This window comes from Thalassophryne amazonica, chromosome 11 (assembly GCF_902500255.1).
Source record: "Thalassophryne amazonica chromosome 11, fThaAma1.1, whole genome shotgun sequence".
NCBI lineage: Eukaryota > Metazoa > Chordata > Actinopteri > Batrachoidiformes > Batrachoididae > Thalassophryne > Thalassophryne amazonica.
The window spans coordinates 32,849,457-32,867,366 of NC_047113.1; the positions used below are offsets into that span (position 1 = coordinate 32,849,457).

Here is a 17,910-nt window from a genome sequence, read left to right on the forward strand (position 1 = left end):
GTGTCGTGCAGTGGAGAACACATTTGGAATTGTCTCAAAAGTAATTCTTTATAATATTTATATTGTCGTGGATTGGTAAAACAGTTGCATTGTCATTCCTTCTTATGTGTTAGATAATGTATCTGTAAATTTATGTTTATTATAGATGTAACATCTCGTTCAGATGCGCTGCGCTGCAGCAATGAGACATATTGTCTCGCAGTGACACAGTGTTTTCGAATAGGTTCCACAATCTTCACATCTATTTCACAGAATTAGTGCGTGCCAGCAGTTTTGAACATTTCAAAATTTTCTTTGCACACTTGCACACAATCATGCACAAGTTTACCCACTGACACGGCAGATTGCATGCCAGTGCGGGAATCAAAGTTGTGCAAGTGTCAAGGCACCTTAAGAGATCTTCAGTATGGATTGTGTTGACAGGACAACAATAACAGTATTTTATTTAATCATCATTTCCACACTACATACTATTCACAACTGCATAAAACAGAGGTTGCAGCATAGGATTCATACTTTGCATCAGTAAGGCACTTTGCTATAATAATGGATGCCATAAATCAGACATGTAGCCAGTGTTTCAGTATCTTGCACAATCAAAAGTATAGCCAAGAAGACCTCCATCTCTTGATCTTGCATTTACAAAAACCTTTGGAATGAGGTTACAGAACATCATTGGATTCTGCCCATTTTTGTAATGCTCCGTTAAGGAAAATAATAACCAGATTTGACACTTCTGTTCTTGCACTGGCACTCTTCTCACCAACGCTTACTCTGAGCAGTAACTTCTATATCTATAATTCGTGGGAGTCGTCCACTAGCACCACCTTCCAGGTAGCCAGACTTCACAGTGGACGTGTCTGAGAGACTCCGCTTGCTCTTGTTCAGGTCTGGAAAGAAACAGAAATATCTTAAGCATTGTACACAGAGATGTAGCAGATGACTCGATCGGAATCTCACCTGAGATTGCTAATAACATTTTACGTCTGGCACCAAAGGTGGCGACGCCCACTTCTTTCAGATCTTCATCGGATAGAGTGAGGAAAGTCTGGTAGTCGATCTGGAGGCGTACACACAGCTGTTGCATCATGATGCTCATTCATGTTGCATAACCATTTTGGCAGATAGATTCTGCCCTGTGGCGAATTCTCTTACACCGGCATTTGAACATAAATAAACTGGGTTCCAAATGCAAGTGTTGTTCAAAACAGTGCTTCAAACACTGAGCACCGTTAATGATTTTGTGTGTTTACCTCTTGCTGTTCAAACACGTCAATGTATTTCATCAAGCCCAGCTGGCTGAGCAGCTCCGGCAGATCATCTGTGATTTGCGGCGAGGGGCTACGCAGACTGCAATTTGATGCCCTCCTTGATGAGCACACTCCCTCAAAGAAGCTGCTCGGGAAGCTTTCTGCTGTAAAAGTCACAGATCAATGTTCAGTGGAGAATGCTAGCGGAAGTATAAGATAAGGTGAGCGAAATGACACGTATGAAGAACTTACAGGGTTTGTTGTCATCTCTGCTCCGATTCAGAGTGGAAATAAATGCAGGGAAGGAGGGGGTGGAGGAGGAGAAGTTGGAGGGAGATGAGGAAGGTGAGCATGAGGAGGAAGAGGAGTTGGAGGAGGACATGGGCAGAGAGGAGGACGTGGATCCGCGTCTTTCCCTCCAGTTGTTGGAGTCGCTCCTGTTGCATATCTTGTCCTTCACGGTTGGCGCAGCCCACGACTGGAAGCAAATACAGCAGCAGCGTTCACTTCAAGATGGGCATACACGGTGCAATTTGAGTCCAATATTGATCCGAAACCTGTGCCATATGGCGCTTTGAGTCAATCAATCAATCAATCAATCAATTTTTTTATATAGCGCCAAATCACAACAAACAGTTGCCCCAAGGCGCTTTATATTGTAAGGCAAGGCCATACAATAATTATGTAAAACCCCAACGGTCAAAACGACCCCCTGTGAGCAAGCACTTGGCTACAGTGGGAAGGAAAAACTCCCTTTTAACAGGAAGAAACCTCCAGCAGAACCAGGCTCAGGGAGGGGCAGTCTTCTGCTGGGACTGGTTGGGGCTGAGGGAGAGAACCAGGAAAAAGACATGCTGTGGAGGGGAGCAGAGATCGATCACTAATGATTAAATGCAGAGTGGTGCATACAGAGCAAAAAGAGAAAGAAACAGTGCATCATGGGAACCCCCCAGCAGTCTACGTCTATAGCAGCATAACTAAGGGATGGTTCAGGGTCACCTGATCCAGCCCTAACTATAAGCTTTAGCAAAAAGGAAAGTTTTAAGCCTAATCTTAAAAGTAGAGAGGGTGTCTGTCTCCCTGATCTGAATTGGCAGCTGGTTCCACAGGAGAGGAGCCTGAAAGCTGAAGGCTCTGCCTCCCATTCTACTCTTACAAACCCTAGGAACTACAAGTAAGCCTGCAGTCTGAGAGCGAAGCGCTCTATTGGGGTGATATGGTACTACAAGGTCCCTAAGATAAGATGGGACCTGATTATTCAAAACCTTATAAGTAAGAAGAAGAATTTTAAATTCTATTCTAGAATTAACAGGAAGCCAATGAAGAGAGGCCAATATGGGTGAGATATGCGCTCTCCTTCTAGTCCCCGTCAGTACTCTAGCTGCAGCATTTTGAATTAACTGAAGGCTTTTTAGGGAACTTTTAGGACAACCTGATAATAATGAATTACAATAGTCCAGCCTAGAGGAAATAAATGCATGAATTAGTTTTTCAGCATCACTCTGAGACAAGACCTTTCTGATTTTAGAGATATTGCGTAAATGCAAAAAAGCAGTCCTACATATTTGTTTAATATGCGCTTTGAATGACATATCCTGATCAAAAATGACTCCAAGATTTCTCACAGTATTACTAGAGGTCAGGGTAATGCCAACCAGAGTAAGGATCTGGTTAGACACCATGTTTCTAAGATTTGTGGTGCCAAGTACAATAACTTCAGTTTTATCTGAGTTTAAAAGCAGGAAATTAGAGGTCATCCATGTCTTTATGTCTGTAAGACAATCCTGCAGTTTAGCTAATTGGTGTGTGTCCTCTGGCTTCATGGATAGATAAAGCTGGGTATCATCTGCGTAACAATGAAAATTTAAGCAATACCGTCTAATAATACTGCCTAAGGGAAGCATGTATAAAGTGAATAAAATTGGTCCTAGCACAGAACCTTGTGGAACTCCATAATTAACTTTAGTCTGTGAAGAAGATTCCCCATTTACATGAACAAATTGTAATCTATTAGACAAATATGATTCAAACCACCGCAGCGCAGTGCCTTTAATACCTATGGCATGCTCTAATCTCTGTAATAAAATTTTATGGTCAACAGTATCAAAAGCAGCACTGAGGTCTAACAGAACAAGCACAGAGATGAGTCCACTGTCCGAGGCCATAAGAAGATCATTTGTAACCTTCACTAATGCTGTTTCTGTACTATGATGAATTCTAAAACCTGACTGAAACTCTTCAAATAGACCATTCCTCTGCAGATGAACAGTTAGCTGTTTTACAACTACCCTTTCAAGAATTTTTGAGAGAAAAGGAAGGTTGGAGATTGGCCTATAATTAGCTAAGATAGCTGGGTCAAGTGATGGCTTTTAAGTAATGGTTTAATTACTGCCACCTTAAAAGCCTGTGGTACATAGCCAACTAACAAAGATAGATTGATCATATTTAAGATCGAAGCATTAAATAATGGTAGGGCTTCCTTGAGCAGCCTGGTAGGAATGGGGTCTAATAAACATGTTGATGGTTTGGATGAAGTAACTAATGAAAATAACTCAGACAGAACAATCGGAGAGAAAGAGTCTAACCAAATACCGGCATCACTGAAAGCAGCCAAAGATAACGATACGTCTTTGGGATGGTTATGAGTAATTTTTTCTCTAATAGTTAAAATTTTGTTAGCAAAGAAAGTCATGAAGTCATTACTAGTTAAAGTTAATGGAATACTCAGCTCAATAGAGCTCTGACTCTTTGTCAGCCTGGCTACAGTGCTGAAAAGAAACCTGGGGTTGTTCTTATTTTCTTCAATTAGTGATGAGTAGAAAGATGTCCTAGCTTTACGGAGGGCTTTTTTATAGAGCAACAGACTCTTTTTCCAGGCTAAGTGAAGATCTTCTAAATTAGTGAGACGCCATTTCCTCTCCAACTTACGGGTTATCTGCTTTAAGCTACGAGTTTGTGAGTTATACCACGGAGTCAGACACTTCTGATTTAAAGCTCTCTTTTTCAGAGGAGCTACAGCATCCAAAGTTGTCTTCAATGAGGATGTAAAACTATTGACGAGATACTCTATCTCCCTTACAGAGTTTAGGTAGCTACTCTGCACTGTGTTGGTATATGGCATTAGAGAACATAAAGAAGGAATCATATCCTTAAACCTAGTTACAGCGCTTTCTGAAAGACTTCTAGTGTAATGAAACTTATTCCCCACTGCTGGGTAGTCCATCAGAGTAAATGTAAATGTTATTAAGAAATGATCAGACAGAAGGGAGTTTTCAGGGAATACTGTTAAGTCTTATATTTCCATACCATAAGTCAGAACAAGATCTAAGATATGATTAAAGTGGTGGGTGGACTCATTTACTTTTTGAGCAAAGCCAATAGAGTCTAATAATAGATTAAATGCAGTGTTGAGGCTGTCATTCTCAGCATCTGTGTGGATGTTAAAATCGCCCACTATAATTATCTTATCTGAGCTAAGCACTAAGTCAGACAAAAGGTCTGAAAATTCACAGAGAAACTCACAGTAACGACCAGGTGGACGATAGATAATAACAAATAAAACTGGTTTTTGGGACTTCCAATTTGGATGGACAAGACTAAGAGACAAGCTTTCAAATGAATTAAAGCTCTGTCTGGGTTTTTGATTAATTAATAAGCTGGAATGGAAGATTGCTGCTAATCCTCCGCCCCGGCCCGTGCTACGAGCATTCTGACAGTTAGTGTGACTCGGGGGTGTTGACTCATTTAAACTAACATATTCATCCTGCTGTAACCAGGTTTCTGTAAGGCAGAATAAATCAATATGTTGATCAATTATTATATCATTTACTAACAGGGACAAGAAAATAGTTTAACAGACCACATTTAACTGTTTTAGTCTGTGGTGCAGTTGAAGGTGCTATATTATTTTTTCTTTTTGAATTTTTATGCTTAAATAGATTTTTGCTGGTTATTGGTAGTCTGGGAGCAGGCACCGTCTCTACGGGGATGGGGTAATGAGGGGATGGCAGGGGGAGAGAAGCTGCAGAGAGGTCTGTAAGACTACAACTCTGCTTCCTGGTCCCAACCCTGGATAGTCACGGTTTGGAGGATTTAAGAAAATTGGCCAGATTTCTAGAAATGAGAGCTGCTCCATCCAAAGTGGGATGGATGCCGTCTCTCCTAACAAGACCAGGTTTTCCCCAGAAGCTTTGCCAATTATCTATGAAGCCCACCTCATTTTTTGGACACCACTCAGACAGCCAGCAATTCAAGGAGAACATGCGGCTAAACATGTCACTCCCGGTCCGATTGGGGAGGGGCCCAGAGAAAACTACAGAGTCGGGCGAATTTCAGTTTTGTCATGCGTTGTTTGTTGTGCAGTGCACAAAATGTAATGTGAGGTGATTAACACCAACCAATGGACAATAGGACGGTCAAATAAATTTCACATATGCCAGAAATTTTTTGGTTGATCATCATGAGGGCTTCTCGCAACTGAAGTAGAGCCACGAACCGATTTCCTTAAACATTGTGACACAACATGTGATTGGCTGGGTGAGCTGTGGCAGCTTCTTCAGTGGTGGCATCCTCAACGTGTCATGACAGAAATGTCAAAGGAAATAGTTCCCGAGCTGTAGCTCCCTGGTAAATTAACAATTTAGTTTAGATTAGCATAAATTACAAGTCAGCATGTTCATAGGCGCTGGCACCTCTTTTATTTTCAATGTTTCTGCAAGCAAAATAGCGCATTTCTTCTTGGTGAAATTACCACAAAGTTCCAGGTTTGAGAGAGTCCAACATGTGAGTAGTCAACTCGCAGCTGACCATCAGTCCATAGAGTGTGAGCACATAGTACAGGAACTTTGGCTTTACATCACCTGTGATTTACTCGAACAGTGTATGCATGGCTTTAAACTACCTTGCAATATGTTCATTCATTCATTCATTCAGTTGCATTTCTTTGCCTTTATTTCTCACACAGTGTCCTTCCTCTCACTGGTACTGGTGCTTATCCCCAGATTTTGTAGCATGAAGTGGATACACGTGTATGACTCCCCGTGAACAGTACATCAAAACGTTACTTCTCCAGCCAAGGTTGGTTCCCATTTACAACTGGGTGGACTGAACCAATGCAGGTGAAGTGTCTTGTCCAAGAGCACAAACAGGTAATGTGACCGGAAATCAGACCCAGGTCTACATATTCATTCATTTTCTATACCTGCTTACTCCAATCAAGGGTCATGGGGTGGGACTGAAGCCTATCCTAGCAGTCATAGGTCGAGAGGCTGGGTACACCCTGGGCAGGATGGCAGTGTATCATAGGGCCGCATATAGACAAACAAAATCTGTCTCACTCCTACAGCCAATAAGAAGATTCCAATTCACCTAAAGCCCCAGGAGCCCCACGAAGGACACCGAAGCCAAAACGAAACAAGACATCTGGACTTACGTTGACTTTCTGAGACATCGTCTAACCTTCGTCCAGCTTCGGTTCTATATCTGCCGCTTCGTCAGAATTTTCAAACTGTTGAAAAAATGTGAACGAATCCTGACGACAACCTCAATCCATCCATATTCCGTTTTGCTTTCTGTCTTGATGGTTCCTCATCGTTTGCGTAGTTCCCCTACCGTCGGCGTTCCGTTCAACTTCATCCAACCTACCAAGTCTGACATCTTGCACGAACATTGACGATATCTGAACGGATCTATAACTAAAGATCCGACGAGCTAAACATGACTCGTCCATGTGTGGGAAGAAAAGCAACGTTTTCATCCAGAAACAGTAGCGGCAAGAACATTTGATCAACTACTTTAACTATTTACGCATGTTGCAGCCTTCTGTGTCTGCAACGTGCATGTATGCATACACGTTGACAAGCCTGTTGTCAAGACAACTAACTCTCACAGCTGCAAAGTGTCAAGGTCATTTTTCTTTTGTTAGTTTCAGTTTCATTTTGGTCTTATGTGCTCTGCACTCACAGGCTTTTGAGTGATGGGAGAAGTGCCGGCCCATTCATCCATTTTTTCTTGACGATTTGCGACTTTGGGACTTTTTTTCCTTCGTTAAGCGATTGCCATGTGCTGTGTGACCGGGCCTTAAGCTGCATGTTTTTGGAAGGGGAAAGAAGCCCGGGCACCTAGAAGAAACCCACATGAACACAGGGAGAATGTACAAACTCCACATAGAAAAGACGAGACGGGAAGCAACCCCAGGACCTTCTCGCAACAGTGTTAACCACTAAGCCATCTAGGTTTACCTATTAGTAAACCAAATCCTATGCCACCGCTGAGCTACCTGCTTTGCACTATCTGCATGTCTGTGCACCAAGTGCCTAATGAGGTTAAAATGGGCACATTCTCAAAGCTATTAGTTCAAAACAACCTCATTTGCGTATGCTGGCTGTCCTGTGATTGTGAGGAAAAATATGAGCGTAGTGAGCATAGAGAGTGTTTCCCTAGAGAAGAAACGCTGCTGGAGTAAAGTTGCGTATTAAATTAAGCAATTCTGCTTCTCTATTGAGCAAAGTGTGGACACACAGAATATCTGGTGGTGAGATGAGATAGGTCAGATACTAAACTGCAGGAGTAGTTGTTTTGATATCAATCAATCAATCAATCAACTTTTTTCTTGTATAGCGCCAAATCACAACAAACAGTTGCCCCAAGGCGCTCCACATTGCAAGGCAAGGCCATACAATAATTATGAAACACAGTCTACGTCTAAAGCAACATAACCAAGGGATGGTCCAGGGTCACCCGATCCAGCCCTAACTATAAGCCTTAGCGAAAAGGAAAGTTTTAAGCCTAATCTTAAAGTAGAGAGGGTATCTGTCTCCCTGATCCGAATTGGGAGCTGGTTCCACAGGAGAGGAGCCTGAAAGCTGAAGGCTCTGCCTCCCATTCTACTCTTACAAACCCTAGGAACTACAAGTAAGCCCGCAGTCTGAGAGCGAAGCGCTCTAATGGGGTAATATGGTACTACGAGGTCCCTAAGATAAGATGGGACCTGATTATTCAAAACCTTATAAGTAAGAAGAAGAATTTTAAATTCTATTCTAGCATTAACAGGAAGCCAATGAAGGGAGGCCAACACGGGTGAGATATGCTCTCTCCTGCTAGTCCCCGTCAGTACTCTAGCTGCAGCATTCTGAACCAACTGAAGGCTTTTTAGGGAACTTTTAGGACAACCTGATAATAATGAATTACAATAGTCCAGCCTAGAGGAAATAAATGCATGAATTAGTTTTTCAGCATCACTCTGAGACAAGACCTTTCTGATTTTAGAGATATTGCGTAAATGCAAAAAGGCAGTCCTACATATTTGTTTAATATGCGCTTTGAATGACATATCCTGATCAAAAATAACTCCAAGATTTCTCACAGTATTACTAGAGATCAGGGAAATGCCATCCAGAGTAACGATCTGGTTAGACACCATGCTTCTAAGATTTGTGGGGCCAAGTACAATAACTTCAGTTTTATCTGAGTTTAAAAGCAGGAAATTAGAGGTCATCCATGTCTTTATGTCTGTAAGACAATCCTGCAGTTTAGCTAATTGGTGCGTATCCTCTGGCTTCATGGATAGATAAAGCTGGGTATCATCTGCGTAACAATGAAAATTTAAGCAATACCGTCTAATAATACTGCCCAAGGGAAGCATGTATAAAGTGAATAAAATTGGTCCTAGCACAGAACCTTGTGGAACTCCATAATTAACTTTAGTCTGTGAAGAAGATTCCCCATTTACATGAACAAACTGTAATCTATTAGACAAATATGATTCAAACCACCGCAGCGCAATGCCTTTAATACCTATGACATGCTCTAATCTCTGTAATAAAATTTTATGGTCAACAGTATCAAAAGCAGCACTGAGGTCCAACAGAACAAGCACAGAGATAAGTCCACTGTCCGAAGCCATAAGAAGATCATTTGTAACCTTCACTAATGCTGTTTCTGTACTATGATGAATTCTAAAACCTGACTGAAACTCTTCAAATAGACCATTCCTCTGCAGGTGATCAGTTAGCTGTTTTACAACTACCCTCTCAAGAATCTTTGAGAGAAAAGGAAGGTTGGAGATTGGCCTATAATTAGCTAAGATAGCTGGGTCAAGTGATGGCTTTTTAAGTAATGGTTTAATTACTGCCACCTTAAAGGCCTGTGGTACATAACCAACTAACAAAGATAGATTGATCATATTTAAGATTGAAGCATTAAATAATGGTAGGACTTCCTTGAGCAGCCTGGCAGGAATGGGGTCTAATAAGCATGTTGATGGTTTGGATGAAGTAACTAATGAAAATAACTCAGACAGAACAATCGGAGAGAAAGAGTCTAACCAAATACCGGCATCACTGAAAGCAGCCAAAGATAACGATACATCTTTGGGATGGTTATGAGTAATTTTTTCTCTAATAGTCAAAATTTTGTTAGCAAAGAAAGTCATGAAGTCATTACTAGTTAAAGTTAATGGAATACTCAGCTCAATAGAGCTCTGACTCTTTGTCAGCCTGGCTACAGTGCTGAAAAGAAACCTTGGGTTGTTCTTATTTTCTTCAATTAGTGATGAGTAGAAAGATGTCCTAGCTTCACGAAGGGCTTTCTTATAGAGCAACAAACTCTTTTTCCAGGCTAAGTGAAGATCTTCTAAATTAGTGAGACGCCATTTCCTCTCCAACTTACGGGTTATCAGCTTTAAGCTACGAGTTTGTGAGTTATACCACGGAGTCAGACACTTCTGATTTAAAGCTCTCTTTTTCAGAGGAGCTACAGCATCCAAAGTTGTCTTCAATGAGGATGTAAAACTATTGACAAGATACTCTAACTCCCTTACAGAGTTTAGGTAGCTACTCTGCTCTGTGTTGGTATATGACATTAGAGAACATAAAGAAGGAATCATATCCTTAAACCTAGTTACAGCGCTTTCTGAAAGACTTCTAGTGTAATGAAACTTATTCCCCACTGCAGGGTAGTCCATCAGGGTAAATGTAAATGTTATTAAAAAATGATCAGACAAAAGGGAGTTTTCAGGGAATACTGTTAAGTCTTCTATTTCCATACCATAAGTCAGAACAAGATCTAAAATATGATTAAAGTGGTGGGTGGACTCATTTACTTTTTGAGCAAAGCCGATAGAGTCTAATAATAGATTAAATGCAGTGTTGAGGCTGTCATTCTCAGCATCTGTGTGGATGTTAAAATCGCCCACTATAATTATCTTATCTGAGCTAAGCACTAAGTCAGACAAAAGGTCTGAAAATTCACAGAGAAACTCACAGTAACGACCAGGTGGACGATAGATAATAACAAATAAAACTGTTTTTTGGGACTTCCAATTTGGATGGACAAGACTAAGAGACAAGCTTTCAAATGAATTAAAGCTCTGTCTAGGTTTTTGATTAATTAATAAGCTGGAATGGAAGATTGCTGCTAATCCTCTGCCCCGGCCCGTGCTACGAGCATTCTGACAGTTAGTGTGACTCGGGGGTGTTGACTCATTTAAACTAACATATTCATCCTGCTGTAACCAAGTTTCTGTTAGGCAGAATAAATCAATACGTTGATCAATTATTATATCATTTACCAACAGGGACTTAGAAGAAAGAGACCTAATGTTTAATAGACCACATTTAACTGTTTTAGTCTGTGGTGCAATTGAAGGTGCTATATTATTTTTTCTTTTTGAATTTTTATGCTTAAATAGATTTTTGCTAGTTATTGGTGGTCTGGGAGCAGGCACCGTCTCTACGGGGATGGGGTAATGAGGGGATGGCAGGGGGAGAGAAGCTGCAGAGAGGTGTATAAGACCACAGCTCTGCCTCCTGGTCCCAACGCTAGACAGTCACCAAGTTACTGAGCGTTCAAATTGCTCTGCTTTCCACAAAGTAACATAAACGCATCAAAATGTCAGAGGGCAATACCACTAAATGAGATTACAGAGGATTGACTGGATGGATTAGAGGCTCTTGTTCCATTACGTTTCAGCTCTGGCAGGTCAAAATAAATAAATTCAGCATGTTCAGCAATAGTCCATCAAACTCCACTGAAATGAACTGTCAGAATAATACATGACAAGGTGAAAATCCATTTTGTCTAATTCAGCTGTTCGAGGTGTAAAGTTAGTGCGATGTTAATGTGTACCTGTTGTGGGCTGGCGCTGCTGGTCAGGTAGCGTTTGTAGCAGCGTCTGTTAACGCTGCGCATCTCTTGGACAGCCTCAGATGGCATCGACTTAGAGAAGCCGAGGCCGCTCCAGGTGTTGGTGGGCGTCCGGACTTCCGTGACCACTGGTTTCCTCTGCATAGCTGACAAAACACAAACAGACACACAGGAGGAAGGTGAAGCCTGAAAGCTACAGATATGAAGATGTTTATGCAACAAGTTGACTATTTATAATTGGCACCAATATTCTGAGGGGGTATTATCTCAACTTTCAGTGTCTCTGTTCTTTTAATTGATACATTTGACTGGTACATTTTCCAAATGTTTAAGCGCCTTCAAGGTAAGTTAGGATACTGTTGTTGACCTTCTTTAAGTCAAAGATCACAAAGAACAATGTAACCAAAGGTTGTGTGTGTTTGTTTAAAATCGGGTTATACTTTTCAAATCAGTTACGCAGTTTCATATTTTGGGACAAATTGGGATATGATTCTAATTTTTCTGGAATTACTCTGGAAAGCATAGTATCAAAGAAGTTATTCAGTCAGTGAGTTAGGTGGTCTGCAAATCTCCCAAAACTCTGTAAAAACTGCTATATATTCAGTTCTGAAATCTTGGGATCTGATAGATACGGGCGAGGATGAGTGAACCTCTTATTTTGGCATTTTTAAACATGCACAAATCAAAACAGGCCAATGAAGCTTCTCGTGAAGCCTTACTGCTAATCGCAGGGGCCCTGGTGGACACTAGAGGCCACTGTTGTTTGTTTACAAAAATAAAATTATGAGTAAAGCCCCTTTCACCGGGCCAATGTAGAGTTGCATAATGCGGTAGAGGTGGGTGGATCGATCCTAATATCGATACCAACGCTGGTATTGATATTGAACGATCCTCGTGTAAAAAGATCGATACTCAAGCATTTTTCTCTCCCGCACACACTGACTGATTCATCAAAGTCTACTCTTTGTAAGAGTAGAGCTGCGTTGTGTCACACAACACAGAGTAGCACACCCTCCCCCCTCTGGTCTTGTGGTTTGTCAGCCCTCTACCTCAGGATATTTTGTTTTAAGTTGTGTTGAGTGATATTTTTTTAAACAAAAATGTTGATTTGATAATAAAGTATTTTGTTGTCACGTACAATGTTTGGCGAAATTCTATCCTAGGTCTTTTGGATCCTGTGGATCTATCAAGCTTAAATATGAAAATGTATCGTATCGATATCGGCGATACTGGGCCTGTATTACTTGGTATCGGATCAATACCAAATTCCCGGTATCGCCCACCTCTATAATGTGGTGTACCGACTACTCCAAGCTTATGCAGCCCTACGTGGCAATACGCTGCAGGACGCAAAGGGGTCCGGAGAAATGGATGCAAAATTTAAACATGCTTAATTTTTTCACAGAGAGCAGTGGACGCAGTACTCTAGGCATGTTTATGCAACACTCCGCTACTGTATGCAAGTCTACGCAACACTGTGCTACTGTACACCATGCCTCTGGAATTGTGCGTTACCCTGCGCCAATTCGGCGAAAAATAATTATAGGATTTTTATCAGTACATACCTGCATTGCTAGATTTTATTCATCCTGCTGGACTCTGCTAAACTTTGCTGGCAGTGAAGCTTCAAAACCACAGAAGAAGAGGAGGTTCCCCCTGCTCGCAACATAGGCAACCATTCTTGTGTGCTAGATATGCAGCACAACGCAACTCTATGCAGACCTGGTGTGAAAAGGGCTTAAGTGTCACACAGTTATATGCTTCATTGCTTCATAGCTATTCCATGCAGTTAGCAGGTCGAGCACAAGTGTGATATGAAGTTGTTATGATGACTATGTTGGGAGACTAGTATGATCTAGTATAACAAACTTCAATCGGAAGCCATTGTTATTTTTGCAACAAACATTTTTGATGTTTCATTGGTTTTAATACTTGTCGCATAAAATTCTAAAACCAGTATTTTCAGCAGTGGTATGTAATTTTAATTTGCAAACTCACCACTCTCACCACCACTTTTTAAAGTAAATTACACACATACTGTATGCAACTACACTCCTACCATCATGAACATGCACTGCAGGTCATCCACGTCTTCTCTCATACACTGAATTGGACAGCCTGGGTCGAGGTGTTAAATAATTCATTATAAATAGTGTGTCTACTTGCCAGAATGTGGCACACTTAATGAAGCTCAGATTGCAGAGGCTGAAAGATACATCTATTAAAATGACAAACAAGTGACTCTGGGCCTCTTTTGGCACTGGCACTGGAGCCATGCAGGAATGTGTGCCCAAAAGTGTAACAGCCCTCCACAAAGAGTGTGATATCTACAGGGCTGGAGCAGGTGGGTTGGCATTTGTGAGCATTACTGTGTGTTCGTTCGTAAATGTTCATTTCATACACTGGCATATTGGTGTCTTAATGACTGCGAGGCAGATGGCCCATTCAAACTGCTAATTCATAATCCCATAAAGCAACACTGAGGGAATTTAGTAGCATTTTGGCTGCAAATCTTTCCAGTTTCTCTCATTCTGCATGATGGATGAGGTAGTGTTTCCTTCAAGTGCGTGTGTGTGTGGTGGTGGTGGTGATGTGGGGGGGGCATACTGGTGTATACCTGCATGTGTTGTTAGTATTATGTGTTTGCTCGGTGTGAATTACGCTGAAGTGCCAGTGCCACTCTATTATCACTTTGGCACAGTGCAGTCTGTAAACACACCCTCCATCAGGTGCGCTGGCAGGGAGCGGGCCTGAAATGGGTCACTTTTATTAAATCCATGGCTCTGCTCAGTATGTGGGTGATTCTTAGACTACGGGCACTTATTATGTCCTTTGATCATATTGTATGAAAAACAGAAAAAAGGGGAAATTTCACACTTTTATAGTTATCTTTACAATGAACGTGTGTTAAGAAATTTGTTCTAGTAGTCTATGATGACTTTTTCACCTTTTTTCAGCATCATTATATGCAAATATTGCCATTTTGTGCTTGTCCCACACCCAGACTTTTGATCTTCAATGATAAAAATGAATGGTAAAGAAACGTTTTTTCTAATGTTTTAAAATATCTCTGAATAAAATATCAGTAAAATAATCAAAACATAATTGGGGTATTCAATGTCATACAACTGTTGTGATTTTTTTTTAAACAAAATGTAGTTGTCCCACATTATTGCCGTAATTTCCACCACAACACTGTAGTGTCCCTAAACAGTTTGTATGAAAGATTGTTTTGGTAGTTTCTATGGAGATAAACAGTGACATCAGAGCACATGTATATAGCGCCAAATCACAACAAACAGTTGCCCCAAGGCGCTTTATATTGTAAGGCAATGGTGTGGTGGAAATTACATTTACAAGGCCAATAGTGCCCGTAGTTAAAGAATCACCCATGTTAACAAGCTGCCTTTATCATTTCTATACCATAATTCTCTAAGGCCCAAATCTGTGTGTCTGTTATGTGTTAGAATGTCCAGAATTTTGACTAGATTAGCATTGACTTATCCATGGGGATTGAAGAATTTAAAATACCCCACTCTGCATATCCATTTCACATTAAAATGTTGTTGTCATCTTTATGACCAAGCGTTGGGTGTTACAAGCAATCTAAATGATGCTCTGGACGTCTTGCAGTGTTGTTTGTGCAGTTAAAAAATGTCTCAAACAGCTTGCTTGTATATTGCCCAGGGGATGCAAAGGAACTCCAGGGGGGTGGGTTCAGGGATTTCTTAAAAATCAGATGAATGTGATTCATTTTGGAATAAAAAAAAATAAATAAAAACCACTCTGATGATGCAGCCATGCTGTTCTGAGACCACCTGAGTCCATCAGTTCTCAGGTGTCAAACAGAGCAGCTCGTGATTAGTACTTGGCTTTGAGACTGCTTGAAAACACCATGAGCAGTGAACAGGTTTCTCCACATACAGCCGGACTTGTGTCAGGATATCCTGCATAAAACTTGTGCCAAATCCCAAATGTGCCATGGCGACCAGGAGCAGCCGAAAGGAAAACACTGATAATTAGCAATATCATCTAGACTCAGGTTGGAAACGTGTATTCTCCTGTCAAACTGCTGAGCCCAACTGTAAAATGCTTGCGACATTGAGGCATGGCTCAGAAATGTATTTATTTCAAAATCATGGAGCAGACACAGAGCAACTCTGTAGGAAGAGCATGACAAAAGTAAAAGTATGTAAATAACAATTTGGTATGAGGTAGAGATGAGGATTTTCCAACTTTATACTTGAAAATTTACACTGGAATGACACTGAAAGTCTCAGAACTCCATCAAGCCTGAGTAGATGGAACACTTGTTCTGATGCAATTCTGTTCAATTCAATTTACTTATGAAGTGCCAAATCACAACATAGGCATCCCAAGGCACTTCACAAAGGTAAGGTCTGAACTTACACATCCCTACAGCAAGCACATTGGTAAGGGCCCCTTCACACATAACACAATTTAAGCCGACTACCGCACAAAGGAGGAATTCCATGCCATTGTGAAAATCAGAGCTGCCTCTAACGCCTTGGACACGTGTCATTACAACTATTTGTGTACACCAGCGGCTGAAAGACAGAGTGTGCCCTGTGAGACTCCATTCGATCCCTCTCACGGCAGGTTATCGGCCAAATTCCAGGTGTCACACATGAACATCTAACACCGCTCACCTGACACTGTGTGGCCATTCGTGCTGTTAGCATGAAAACAGTGAGCAGACCATCACTTTAGAGCTGGATGTGAAATTTGTTTAAGTGCTCCCCCCTCCGCCATGAGTGTGGCATTGCAAAAAGGAACACACGTGGTGGATGTGTCCCACATGTGTGCGCGTGTGTTGCGCCCCCTCCCTCTCCCCCCCAAACACATGTGGCGTACATGTGTTTCACGCTCACCCATACACATGTGGTGTGTGGGGGAGCACACTTGTATAAAATGCTTATATGTATGTACAGACATGAACACATGCAGGGCCGGACAGACAGATTAGAGTGCACACAGCACGGGGAGGTGCCTCTCAGCTGCTGACCAGAGACACAAATGACTGCTTAATGCACAGGATGTGTCACAGTACAAACACAGAGACCACAGCCAGGACAGGTAGATTAATAAGTACTACACTACCTACATACACAATTACATAACAAATAACAGCTGCTGTTGAGATCTCTGGTTCTGGGGAACATGTACCGTGTTTTGAAGGACATGACCTAACAACTGTCCACTGTGACACGCATGTGTCTGCTTGCTGTCCTCACGTGGACATACATAAAACATATATCATTGTTGCGACGGGCTGTAGCAAGCAAGTGCATGGCGTGCACATTGACAGGCTGCCCCAGGCGAATGGATGGTCAGATCATAACACGCAGTGTCCGATCTGAATGTCACGTCACCCACGTGAGCTCTGTTGAGCTGAGCTCATATGACGCGGCATCTGTCCTGCAGCGCACCGTCGACAATACACGCGTGACACACAAGCCCCTTGCAGCCACTGACTTCAGCAGGTGATTTCACTGATTAATCACCTGCTGGAGTCAGTGGCTGCAAAGAAAACCTGCACCCTCTCGGCCCTTTCTGGAATAGTTTGGACACCATTGGTTTACAAACACTACAGCAACCTGATGTAATGCCCAGACAGTGCAGATATAAACAATTTCTTTTAAAAAATACAAAACATACAGTAATAAAACACAAACACATACAACAAAGTGAAATTGTGAAATTTTGACTGACACAATTAGATTTGGCAAAATAAAATCTGTACAGCTTTTGAACAATAGCAAACCAGGTGATGTTGATCATGAAAATGAGTTGGGATTCTTATCAGGGTTTTTTGTGCGTGTGTGTGAATGAATCATGGCGGGGTGTAAAATAAAGTTTTCATTTATTCACTGATAGTATATGCAAAGGTAGAATGAAACATGCAAACTGAATGTGTGGCTTTGCCATTTTTTTTACCCTAAAATCCTCATATGGTTAAACGTAAACTGGGTAATTCAAAGACAGTTGTGTGACTTATTCTTATGCCTCAGTCACATGGCACATGCCGATAGCCGAACGAAGAAAAAAGTCAAAATGTCAAAAATCATTGAGAAAGGTGGACGAATGATCCTGCACCTTCACTGAAAAGCCTGCGAATCAAAAAAGAACGCCACAAAACTGAAACTAGCAAAAGAAAAATGCTTCAAAACATTCACAATGACATAACCAACAGCGGGTATGAGACCGAGCGCAGCCAGCCTCTTCCTCATGTCCGCAGCAGTTGCAGGTGCGGGATCTGGTTGTCTTGACAACTGGCGAGAGATATTGTCTTCACAACAACGTGTGTGTGTACACGCAGGGCAGCGTAAATAGTTAAAGTAGTTGATAAAACATTCTTACTGCTATTGCTTTTGTATGACAACGTTGTTTTCCATCCCAAACATGGACGAGTCATCAGCAATGCAATGATGTTTCATTCAGCTCGTCGGAGCTTTAGTTATAAATCCATTCAGATATCGTCAATGTTCGTGCAAGA

At 41.5% G+C, this 17,910-nt stretch overlaps 1 protein-coding gene across 1 annotated transcript in view; it reads right to left on the bottom strand.

Moving 5' to 3' along the window:
* Nucleotides 1-425: 425 nt before the first annotated feature.
* bicc2 (bicaudal C homolog 2) overlaps nt 426-17,910 on the bottom strand; it is a 75,918-nt gene continuing 58,433 nt past the window's right edge. The window contains exons 15-19 of the mRNA XM_034181594.1: nt 11,376-11,539; nt 1,503-1,728; nt 1,254-1,414; nt 961-1,060; nt 426-890 (exon numbers count right to left, since the gene is read on the bottom strand). Of these exons, the coding sequence (XP_034037485.1) occupies nt 760-890; nt 961-1,060; nt 1,254-1,414; nt 1,503-1,728; nt 11,376-11,539 (782 nt within the window). The 3' untranslated portion in view covers nt 426-759. The remainder of the gene's footprint in view (nt 891-960; nt 1,061-1,253; nt 1,415-1,502; nt 1,729-11,375; nt 11,540-17,910) is intronic.